Here is a 12,903-nt window from a genome sequence, read left to right as displayed (position 1 = left end):
CTCACAAACTACAGGTGCAACCTCCACTCACCATCTACAGGCACAAACTACAGGTGCAACCTCCACTCACAATCTGCAGGCGCAACCTCCACTCACAATCTATAGGCACAAACTACAGGCGTAACCTCCACTCACAATCTGCAGGTGCAACCTCCATTCAAAATCTACAGGCACAACCTCCACTCGCAATCTACAGGCACAAACTACAGGTGTAACCTCCACTCACAATCTACAGGCACAAACTGCAGGTGTAACCTCCACTCACAATCTGCAGGCGCAACCTCCATTCAAAATCTACAGGCACAACATCCACTCGCAATCTACAGGCACAAACTACAGGCACAACCTCCACTCACAATCTATAGGCACAAACTACAGGTGTAACCTCCACTCACAATCGACAGGCGCAACTGCCACTCACAATCTACAGGCACGCAAACTACACTTGCGCACTGCAAACTACGCACTCAATATTTGGGTTGGCGGTAGCAGTGCTTGGGAGATTCATTTTCCATTATTGGAGACTCCCAGAGAATCCTGAAGTTGAACTCCATGCCATCACATCAGGGAGACTCTTGCACACAAATATTAGGCTCCCTGGCTTGATTTGATGAGTAGTTTTTAAGCATGAGTGACTGACATGCCAGTAACATATGTGAGCACCTCCCTTTGACAATTATATGTCCCTGTAAGCTCCATCTGTAGGTCAGCAACTTAACCTGAATGGCTTTTTCTTATTCGATACTTTCCCAAATTCCTATGTTGAAACCTAGTGCCAGAAGTGAAAGAATAGTGTGTAATCCCGGCCTTATAAGATTCTTATAAGCTATTGGAATAACCCTGTGTTTATGGATCAAATTGTAAATCCTATTGGAATTTTTGAATCTTAAAATGGTAAATCCAGTTTCCTTCCAAAGTTTCTGACATTTCTGCAGACTGAAGAATTTATCAGCACATCGCATGAAATAGCAACAGTTCATTGATTTAAAGTATTAAGGGGTTTTGCATCTTTGAATGTAGATAGATCACCAGGCCCGGATGAAATGTATCCTAGGCTGTTAAGAGAAGCAAGGGAGGAAATAGCGGAGGAAATATTTAAATTCAGCATAGAATTTAAGTAATTGGTAGAAGGATTAGCGGGGAGTTGAGGAGAACCTTTTTCACCCAGAGGGTGGTGGGGGTCTGGAACTCACTGCCTGAAAGGGTGGTAGAGGCAGAAACCCTCATCACATTTACAAAGTACTTGGATATGCACTTGAAGTGCTGTAACCTACAAGGCTACGGACCAAGAGCTGGAACGTGGGATTAGACTGGATAGCTCTTTTTCGGCTGGCACAGACACGATGGGCCAAATGACCACCTTCTGTGCTGTATATTTCTATGATTCTGTGATTCATTGGTAAAGGGATCCATTTTGATTGGCCTGGAGTACTGAACTATTTTGCACCCTATTATAGAATTTGTTGGATGTGACCAGGAAATTTTAAAAGTAACAATTTTTGGGAGTGAAGTACTTGACTGCATAGGAATGGTAATTAAGGAGAGTGGAACATGATTGGATGACACCAAATTTTATATATGGCAAAATACTAGTTCTGATAAAAAAAAATATTCTTTACTTCCCACTTTAGGTTGTCCTGTTAAAGGCCATCCAAAACCCAGCATCCGCTGGCTATACAATGGCAAAGCCATAAGCACAGTGTTAGGACAGGAACATCAAATCCTAGCTTCACAACACATCCTTCAAATCCCAAACATCACAAAAGGACTTCAAGGCGATTACAGCTGTATAGCTCAGAATGAAGCCGGCACTCTGACACTAAAGGTTACAGTGGAGATAGCAGGTATGTTTCTTCTATAAAAAAAATAATGGTAATACTGTGCTGTCCTCCCGCTGGACAGGCAAGAGTTGGATTCCCAGCACATTCCCTTCAAACCCGAGGGATGAGTTCCATCCGTTCTTCGCCAAACCATTAGGAAAGAATGTTAGAATGTTAGATCAACCCATCTACCCACCAGATGGGGTATGTTGTGCGGGTTTCTACCTCCAGCTGGGGAAAGGTGTGGGCAAGCAGTAATGGTCAAAAACTAACATTGTCCTTGTTAATCAAATGGCAAAGGTCTATTATGACATAATCATGTCAATCTTTGACTTAGTTTTCCAGATCAAAACTGTGTGTGAAATGATAAAATAAATGAGTAATTTGTTACAGAAAAAAGAAAGACTTGCATTTATATAGCGCCTTTCATGACCTCAGAACTTCACAAAGCGCTTTACGGCAAATGAACTTCAATATACATTTTGGTAGGAAGAATAAGGAGGCCGTATACTCTTTCGAAAATAAATGTCTAAATGAGGTAGAGGAGCAGAGGGATCTGAGGGTACCGATACACAAATCACTAAAAGTAGCGACGCAGGTTAATAAGGCAATAAAAGAAATCAAACAAAACACTGGGCTTCATTTCTAGAGGGATAGAATTGAAAAGCAGAGAAGTTATGCTAATGCAGCACTATCTCAGTACTGCCCCTTCGACAGCGCAGCGCTCCCTCAGTACTGCCCCTCCGACAGAGCAGCGCTCCCTCAGCACTGCCCCTCCGACAGAGCAGCGCTCCCTCAGTACTGCCCCTCCGACAGTGCAGCGCTCCCTCAGTACTGCCCCCTCCGACAGTGCAGCACTCCCTCAGTACAGGCCCTCCAATAATGCAGCACTCCCTCAGTACCACCATTCCAACAGTGCAGCACTCCCTCAGTACTGCCCCTCCGACAGAGCAGCGCTCCCTCAGTACTGCCCCTCCCGACAGTGCAGCGCTCCCTCAGTACTGCCCCTCTGACAGAGCAGTGCTCCCTCAGTACTGCCCCCTCCGACAGTGCAGTGCTCCCTCAGTACTGCCCCTCCAACAGTGCAGCGCTCCCTCAGTACTTCCTCTCTGACAGTGCAGCTCTCCCTCAGTACTGCCCCTCCGACAATGTAGTGCTCCCTCAGTACTGCCCCTCCAACATTGCAGCACTCCCTCAGTACTGCCCCTCTGACAATGCAGTGCTCCCTCAGTACTGCCCCTCCGACAATGCAGCGCTCCCTTAGTACTGCCTCTCCGACAGTGCAGCGCTCCCTCAGTACTGCCCCCCGACAGTGCAGCGCTCCCTCAGATCTGCAGTGGGAGTGTCGACCTGGATCATGTGCTCACTGAGCCACGGTTTACACCTCATGTAGGACTGTGTCAGGAAGGTCTTGATACAAAGAGCGATGACACTTGGAATTAACTCTGGAGTGGGCAGTGGAAGCAAAAACTCTGCAATCATTTAACAGTTGGACGTTGTGGTGGGGGGATCATAGAAAAAATGCCCTTTAAGCCTAGACCTTACTGTTGGTGATACTAGTGGGTGCACTGAAAGTGTTTGTATGACATTCCTCACATCTGTTTTAATGCCCTGGGCTCGTTAATGTTTATTTAATTATATCGCAACAGTCATGTCTGAGCTTCAATGTCCTCTGCCACTGGACATTAACTGGAAGTAATGCACAGGATATCGGTCCCTTAGTAATTCTTTCCACTGGTGCTACAAGTTTTTTTTTTACTTCCATAAACATTAATAAAATCCAGCTATTACAGTTGTAAAGTCCGTGCCTCAATAATACACGGACTTCGGGAGAACAGTTTAACAGGTACTTTACTGAACAAGAGGCAGCTTGAAACTGAAACTACAGAAGCCTGCTAGGGCCTTTTATACAGGGGTGGTCACTGCCGGTACTGCAGTCTAAGACCAGTTATTCCCTTAAAGGTACATACACAACAATTCCTCCCCTTTTAGATAAACAGTACATAACATTCATTTAACAACTAAATAATAACTAATTACAATTACAATTTTCTCAGTAATATATACATCAATTGAAATAGTCATTTATAAGTTCAGTCTTTGAGGAGGCTTCCTGATCCGGACTGGATAGCGCCTTTCTCGAGTATCCTGTTCTGGTGGTGGAGTCAATTCTGGCTCATTGTCATTGGTTGGTTCGTCAGCTTCCAATACCCCTGCTTCTGAGGTAGACGCAATCTGTACTTCGGGCTCATTACCAGGTGCACATGCTTGTGGTACAGGTTTGGCTTGTTCCTGTGACTCTAGAATCTGGTCAGCATGGCGTCTCACGATGCTCTCTCCAACGTCGACTGTGTACATTAGTGGTCCCTGCTGTGTGCATATCGTGCCTGGCTGCCATTTTTCTGTTCGGTAGTCGCGGGCCAAGACTGGTTGCCCTATCTTGAAGCTCTTGGTTGGCTTCTCATTTATGTGCTGGAACTGCTTATCCTCAACATCTCGTCTTATGTTTGGTTTGAGCAAATCCAAGCGACATCTTAGTCTCCGGTTGAAAAACAGTACGGCTGGAGTTTGGTTGGTTACTGCATGTGTCGCATTCCGGTAAGCAAACAGGAAGTTATCCACCTTGTGTTGCAGTGGTATGTCGTCATTATACATTGCCTTTATGGCCTTTTTAAAGGTCTGAACAAACCTCTCAGCCAATCCATTTGTGGCTGGATGATGTGGGGCAGATGTGTAATGTTTCACCCCATTATTCTTCAGGAACCTCCGGAAATCCTCAGACACAAACTGTGGGCCATTGTCGGAACAGATCTGTTCTGGCAACCCATTCCTGGCGAAGATGGTCCTTAGGACTGCAATAGTTTTCCCCGTGGTGGTGGAGGACATTTTAATGACCTCTGGCCATTTCGAATGGGCGTCCACAGCGATTAGAAACATTGAGTCCATAAATGGACCAGCGAAATCAATGTGTACCCATTGCCATGGAGATGAGGACCACTCCCATGGATGTAGCGGGGCCTGTGGTGGAGCGTTTTGGACCTTCTGGCATCCTGTGCATCTCTTGGTCATATCCTCGATTTCTTTATCGATTCCCGGCCACCACACAAACGCCCTGGCTAGGCTCTTCATTTTTACCCCTCCCAGATGGCCCTCGTGAAGCTCATTGAGTACTCTATCTCTCAACTTGGGTGGAATTACCACTCGGGATCCACACATCAAGGTTCCCCGGCTCAATGACAGCTGTTCCCTCCTTGGTGAGAATGCTGGCAACAGTAAGTCGCCATATGCTGGCCATCCCTTCACCGTCAAATCATAGACCCGAGAGAGTGTCGGGTCATTTCGGGTTTCCTTCTCAATACTTGCATTTGTAACAGGCAAACATTCGACTATGGTCGCATGGAATATCTCCACCGGGTCCACTGCAGGTGCTTCTTCCGCCGTAGGCAACGGTAGGCGCGACAGCCCATCAGCGTTTCCATGTTGTTTCGTACCTTTGTACTCGATGTCATACTGATGTGCCCCTAGAAAAAGTGACCATCTTTGCAGCCGTTGCGCCGTCATCACCGGAACGCCCTTCTTTGGGTTAAAAATTGAGACCAGGGGTTGATGATCAGTCAGTAGGGTGAATTTCTGCCCGTGCAGATAGTGATTGAACTTCTTCACCCCCCACACCAGGCTGAGGGCCTCCCTGTCAATCTGGGCGTAGTTACGCTCGGCTGAGGTTAGCGAGCGCGATGCAAAGGCTATTGGCCTCTCTGAACTGTCATGGAATTTGTGTGACAGCACCGCTCCAATGCTGTAAGGTGACGCATCACATGCCAACCGAATCGGTAGTGTTGGGTTGTAGTGGGCCAATACTTCTTTTGAAGTGATTTGGCATTTATATTCCTGAAAGGCACGCTTACATTCATCACTCCATTTCCATGTTACACCAGCTTGAAGGAGGGCGTTCAGTGGGTGCAGAATTGTAGATAAATTCGGCAAGAACTTATGGTAGTAGTTCACCAACCCGAGGAACGACCTCAGTTGCGACACATTTTCTGGTGCTGGAGCCTTGACTACAGCCTCAATCTTGTCCGGCGACTTATGCAACCCTTCCTCATCAATCATGTGGCCACAATACGAGATTTGTCTCCTGAAGAACTCGCATTTGGGACGGTTGGCTCGTAGCCCATATTCCTGCAATCTCGTGAGCACCTGTTCCAGGTTGGCAAGGTGTTCATTGTCATTTTCGCCCGTAACCAGGATGTCGTCCAAATAACACTGGGTCCCCGGGATCCCTTGCAGGACTTGTTCCATTGCCCTCTGCCACATAGCCGGGGCCGATGCTACCCCAAATACCAGTTGATTGTACTGGTAAAGGCCTTTGTGAGTGTTTATCGTGAGGTATTTCCTAGATGCTTCTTCCACCTCCATTTGTAGATATGCTTGAGCCAGGTCAATCTTTGTAAAACGTTTCCCTCCAGATAGTGAGGCGAAAATATCTTCTATCCGCGGAAGCGGATACTGTACTGTGTGCAGGACTGGGTTCACAGTCACCTTGAAGTCCCCACAGATGCGAACCTTCCTTGGCTCCCCAGGCGTGCTGCTCAATGCTTTCTTCATTACAGGAATGATGGGTGTGGCCCACTCGCTCCAGTCCACCTTAGACAGCACCCCCGAACGCTCCAGACTCTCCAGTTCAGCTTCCACAGCAGGGCGTATCGCGTATGGCACTGGTCTGGCCTTGAAAAATTTTGGGGTTGTGTTATCCTCAATCTTTATGGTTGCCTTTACTCCTTTTAGAGTCCCAAGTCCTTGTTGGAACACCTCTTCCGCGTCAGATAGAATTTGTGACAGACGTCCAGGTGCGACGTCATCATCTTTTTTGTCAGTCACAGTTAGTGCCAGAATAGAATGCCAATCCAATTGTAGTCTTCGGATCCATTCACGTCCCAATAATGATGGTCCTCCATCTCGTAGTATATACATGTATAGTTTCTGTGTTTCCTTTCCGTTATATTCAACTGGCACCCTTATTTTTCCTCTGGGGTAGACTTTTTGCCCTGTGTATGTCTTCAATACAATGGACGTGTCCTTTAAGGGTATGTGTGAAAATAGCCGCTCATAGTCTTGTCGATTCATGACAGTTAGGGCTGATCCTGTGTCCAATTCCATCTTCACTGGGGACCCTGCTATCATGAGGGTGACCCAGATGGTTCGGTGATCTTCTTTTGTGATCACGTTGTGTAACTTTAAACAACTTAGTCGCCTGCTCCCGGAGTCCTTATCACTCTCCTGATCTTCTGAACTACTATCTGTCAGTTTCTTTACTTTCCTGTACTGTTCCTTAGTAGTTCTTGTCATGTTGGTCTTCTTTCCCGACCTGCAGACTCTTGCTATATGTCCCATTTTCCCGCATTGCCTGCATATTTTGTCCTTAAACCAGCAGTCCTTCTGCTCATGGGTTGTTCTGCCGCAGCGATAGCACTTTTTGGCTCCATACGCCATTTCGTTAGCGCTGTATTCTTGTGGTTTCTGTTGTATTTCCGCAGCTCCCCGTGCTGCTGCTTCGTAGGATACTGCCACGCTGAAAGCCTGTTCTAGCGTCAGGTCCTTTTTTGAAAGTAGTCGTTTCTGGGTTCCTTCACTCTGGAGCCCGCAGACAAACTTATCCCGTATGGTGTCTGCCAGTCCTGCTCCGAACTGGCAGTGCTTCGATAACTTGCGTAGTTCCGTAATATAGTCAGCATTGCTCTCATCTTTGTGCTGGTTTCTTTTATGGAATTTGAATCTTTCTGCTATCAGCAGTGGTGTAGGGCTTAGACATTCCTGTAAGATATGAACAATCTCCTCAAAACTTTTCTCCATTGGTTTAGCTGGGGTAATTAAATTCCGCAATAGGCCGTACATACTCGCACCCATCAGATTTAATAATACCGACGCCCTCTTTCCATCAGCCACCTCATTTGCCTTGCAGTACACTTCAATTCTTTCCACATACGTGGTCCAGTCTTCTACCTCATTGTCGAAAGCAGTGATACTGCCACTTTTCGGCATCTTGGGCAATTTAAAATGGCGCCTCCCGCGCTTTTGCTTCTTCCCCAATGGAATAAAATGGCGCCTCCCGCGCTTTTGCTTCTTCCCCAACGGGATAAAATGGCGCCTCCCGCGCTTTTGCTTCTTCCCCTTACTGCCACGCTGCTCCTAGCGTTCTACGGGGTAATGGCGGCGACCCGCAGCTTCGGCACGCCTCGCTTTCCTTCCCCCCCCCGTTTAGTTTCTCTCCGCTGTCCTGTTCTCGAGCACCGACCGCGCCCTGTGCACTCCACCCTCTCTCTCGTTTTCTTTTCCCGGCGACGCTGCGCGGCCCGATTTGTAGAGCCGCTCGATCAAGCTTGAGCCCGCCGCAGTCCGGAAGGGTCAGCGTGCTACCTGCTACCAGCACGATTCGCTGGAACCACAGTCTCTCCCGCAATTCTCCAAACACCGATGGATTCTTTGGGCGGTTGCCCTCGGTCGACGCCCGTTGCTCAGACTACAACCTTCCAGGACCTTCCTTTCAGGCGAGATCCCCGTGAGATGATGCCACACTGCAGGTGAGTTCGAACTTACTCGTCGCCACTGTAATGTCCGCGCCTCAATAATACACGGACTTCGGGAGAACAGTTTAACAGGTACTTTACTGAACAAGAGGCAGCTTGAAACTGAAACTACAGAAGCCTGCTAGAGCCTTTTATACAGGGGTGGTCACTGCCGGTACTGCAGTCTAAGACCAGTTATTCCCTTAAAGGTACATACACAACAACAGTGATTGTTTAGACTCCAAGCCCACCGCCTCCCTGTCCAATAGTCGCAATAGATGTCTGTCACTTGTCCAAGTGTCTCAGATATTGGCTGATTTACATTAAAGCTAATTTGATTTAAAGCTAAATAGCCTACATTTTAAACTCTATCAGGGGCTCTCATCAAAATTATGCCCTCCTGCGAAAGCTTCCTCACTGAAGTGAACATTTTCAAAAGCAAATAATAAAATTTGATAACGTTCATTAGCAGCTGCTATTGATTAACATTATTTCTAGTTATTTTATTAATAGTTCCCCATATACTCATAAAATTATCAGTTCATAGCAGTGCTGGAAATTGAGAGTCTTTTTCCATCCCCACAATCTTTAGTTTTTAGCTGAAGAGATATTTGGATGAACAAAACCTACACCTTTCCAAAGTAATCCAGGATGCAGTGGTTTGGTCTTAGTGCTGTACGCGCCTTTTTAAATTATTATTCCCCTCTGGGAGGTGTTGCAATAGAATCCTTGGTGAGTTGCTGCACTGCATCTTGTAGATGGTACACACCGCAGCCACGGTATGCCAGTGGTGGAGGGAGTGAATGTTTAAGGTGGTGGATGGGGTGCTGATCAAGCGGGCTGCTTTGTCCTGGATGGTGTTGTGTTTCTTGAGTGTTGTTGTAGCTGCACTCATCCAGGCAAGTGGCGAGTATTCCATAACACTCCTGACTTGTGCCTTGTAGGTGGTGGAGAGGTTTTGGGGAGTCAGGAGGTGAGTCACGCGCCGCAGAATATCTAGCCCCTGACCTGCTCTAGTAGCCATAGCATTTATGTCCTGGTCCATTTGAGTTTCTGGTCAATGGTGACCTCAGGATGTTGATGGAGGGGGATTTGGCAATGGTAATGCTGTTGAATGTCAAGGGGCTGTTGGAGATAGTCATTGCCTGACACCTGTGTGGCTACTGAACAGGTGACTAATTTTTGAGGAGCCCACTGCACTGACAACAGAACCTTTCAAGCAGTGGGAACACACACATGCAAATATTTGACTTGGTTGCTTTAATAATGGTAAAACTACAACATCCTTACTTTTATTTGGGTGAAAATGCAGCATTTGGAGCTTGTTTTCAGCCAATCGCAGATCAATATTTGAAGCTATGGATTGGAGCTTCACAATGGAGATCTAGAAAAACAGAAAAGTGTAAAAGAAAAGTTAAGGTACAAAATATCACAATGTGAAACTAATATTGCTATTAGAAAAATATAAGAAAGAATGGGGAAGAAGAAAGAATGGAGACAATTAATACAGAAGCAAAATTGTTAAACTATTATAGTATTTACTATAATATTAATATCACAATAATAAAAAGATCACTCATTTGAGTAACATCAGAAATATCCCAAGAACACTTGATTTTAAGTGAACATAGTGAAGAATTCGAGGGGCAGTACTGAGAATATTCATTTGTTCTGGTGAACGTTGAGATGGGTTCCATTAATATTACATTATCGAGACAATTTCAGTTCCCATGTCTTTATATGTTAGAGTATGAGTGGCTGATCGGCGAGCTGACACCGTGCTCAGCACCATGTGGGGATAAAGGCTTGCAGTTTCCAAAGCTAAAGTGTCTGCAAGACAACAGCATTGAGGTTGACAAGTCTCACTGCAAGGGCAAGCCTCAACCAGACATCCATGCCGTTACATGCAACATAAGGGACTGTCCTCCAAGGTGAGTAAATTGTCTAAATATCTGAGTGTCATGAAATATCTTATCACTTACTTTTCCCAATAGCAGCTGAACATAATTCTCTGTATAACTTTGAAAAATAATCAATGTGCCATATTTTAATGTATGTGTTCTGATATTCCAAACATTGCAATTGGTCCATACGCTGGAATATACTGTAGCAAATTGGTTATTCATATACCTTGGCATTGATAGTATATTACTAACTTTGAAATGGTCATAACTTAGCAGATGCACCTGGTGTAAATGGGTTTACACATGCACGGCCTGGAGTGCAGTGGTTCGTGTATTTACATTTCAGATTGATTTGTTATTGTTGTGTTCTGGTTTATTTTATATCTATTTTATTCCAGAACATATTTCGCCATTCACTGTCCTCAGAGCTGATTCATCCATTGATGCTCACACAATTCTGTCCTTCCAGCATGCTAATGAGACTCTGCCATTAGAATGGGCTGGCTCTCCCTCTATCACTCCTGGGTGGGTCTCTCCTCTATCACTCCTGGGTGGATTTCCCTCTGTCACTCCTGGGTGGATCTTCCTCTATCACTCCCGGGTGGATCTCCCTTCTATCACTCTCAGGTGGATCTCTCCTCTATCACTCCTGGGTGGATTTCCCTCTGTCACTCCCAGGTGGATCTCCCTCTATCACTCCCAGATGGATCTCCCTCTATCACTCCCAGGTAGATCTCCCCTCTATCGTTCCCGGGTGGATCTCCCCCCTGTCACTCCCGGGTGGATCTCCCTCTATCACTCCCGGGTGGATCTCCCTCTATGAATCCCGGGTGGATCTCCCCCCTGTCACTCCCGGGTGGATCTCCCTCTATGAATCCCGGGTGGATCTCCCTCTATCACTCCTGTGTGGGTCTCCCTCTCACTCCCGTGTGGGCCGGTCGCTCACTAATTGATATTAAGTCTGTTTGCAACATAATATTGATCCAAGATTGTTGAATGTTATGTCTGGCGAGGAGATGAGATTTTTACAGATTAATGGGACAAACTGAAGGTGCGGATTAATTACAGGGGTCAGAGGCTGAGTGCAGTGAGATTGATTCCTGTTGCTGGATTCCAAGGGGTGAGAAGATATCCTGTGTTAGCAATTTGTATTTAAATCATAAACATCATCTTTATACAAATATACATTCTCTTAAGGAATAAAAATCCCACGGGTAAAGTGGTCCAACCATGGCTAACAAGAGGAGTTAAAGATAGTATTAGATTAAAGGAGGAGGCTTCTAATGTTGCCAAAAAGAGTAGTAAGCCTGGGGATTGGGAGGATTTTAGAATTCAGCAAAGGATGAAAAAGAAATTGAGAAAGACAGAGAACATAGAATGAGAGTAAATTAGCAAGAGTCATAAAAACAGATTGTAGAAGCTTCTATAGGTATGTAAAAAGGAAGATATTAGCAAAAGTAAACATAGGCCCCTTACAGGCAATGACAGGAGAAATTATAATGGTGAATAAGGAAATGGCAGATACTTTGGGGGTGATTTTCATTCAGAAGTCGGGAAGGAGGCGGGACTACAACTTTCGGGGTTGTAGTCCCGCCTCCATCGAGATACGGCCAATCCACGCGATTTTAACTTGATTGACCTTGTTGAGCCCACCCAGCAGGCTCAGCAGGCCAATTAAGGGCCACCCGGCAACAGGTGACATCACAGACTGAAATTTCATCTGTCAAGACGTTTTGACAGATGAAATATCAGCGTTTCACAGCTGTTTGAAGCTGTCAAACACTGAGGGGGAGAAATTCGGTGGAGCCGCAAACGGGGCGCCCAGCTCGCCTGGGCGCCGGAATTACCGCTGCGATCGGAGCAGTTGCGACCACCGGAAATTCATCTTGAATGCCCCAAGAGGGACTCGGGGCGCTGCTCAAGGCGCCCCGCATCCCTCTTAGGGCGCTGAAACTGAATATCGCAGCGCAAAGTGCCGCCGCGCCACATGTCGTGGCACGGTGCGCTGCGGTACTGCAGGCCTTCCTCCGCTTCTTAAGGGGGAGGGGCCTGCACTAGCGTGATGACCGATCGCGACTGCCGGCAAAAGAGCCCGGCACCGAGGAGAAGTGCCGGGCTCTCGGGACACAGCGGCACTGCCCCGGGGGGGGGAATCAGGAGGCCGGGGATGGAGGTGCTGGCAGGCGGCCACTGGAAAAAAAGGCCGCCCCGCACCTCCACCTTAATTTGCACCACTGCCGCCACAGGTAGGCTCCGTGAACTGGGCGTGATTTGCGAACGGCGCTACAGAGGCGGACGCTACCAAATATCGCGATCGGGGCGGTAGTGGGGCGCTGCGCACACCGATGACATCATCGGTGGCGGCGCAGCGCAACAGGCTAACGCTGCCATTAGCACCCCGCTAAATATCGTGGGAGGCGTGGCCAGTGGCGCTAAAGCCACTGAGTGCCCTCTTTAGGCACTAACTGGTGGCACAGCCCACCGAATTTCTAGGTCTGACAGTCTTACTTCTGACATGAGTCCTTCTACACAGACTCAGTTAGAAATCTCTCCTGCACAAAAAGCTGCAGGCTGTCACTTTTGACAGTTCGCAGCCATTCTGCTTTCTGTGCCGGT

The 12,903-nt window shown here is 46.9% G+C and overlaps 1 protein-coding gene across 1 annotated transcript in view; it reads left to right on the top strand.

Annotated features, from left to right (window-relative positions):
- Positions 1-12,903, top strand: part of LOC147124689 (ADAMTS-like protein 1) — a 111,558-nt gene that overhangs the window by 56,582 nt on the left and 42,073 nt on the right. Inside the window, exons 4-5 of the mRNA XM_085991610.1 lie at positions 1,632-1,844; positions 10,131-10,314. Coding sequence (XP_085847736.1) covers positions 1,632-1,844; positions 10,131-10,314 — 397 coding nt within the window. The remainder of the gene's footprint in view (positions 1-1,631; positions 1,845-10,130; positions 10,315-12,903) is intronic.

This window comes from Somniosus microcephalus, chromosome 1 (genome assembly GCF_052327205.1).
Source record: "Somniosus microcephalus isolate GS21.2 chromosome 1, FLI_Smic_1.0, whole genome shotgun sequence".
Lineage (NCBI taxonomy): Eukaryota > Metazoa > Chordata > Chondrichthyes > Squaliformes > Somniosidae > Somniosus > Somniosus microcephalus.
The sequence above is the reverse complement of the archived record's forward strand: the minus strand, read 5'-3'. Positions and strand labels throughout refer to the sequence as shown.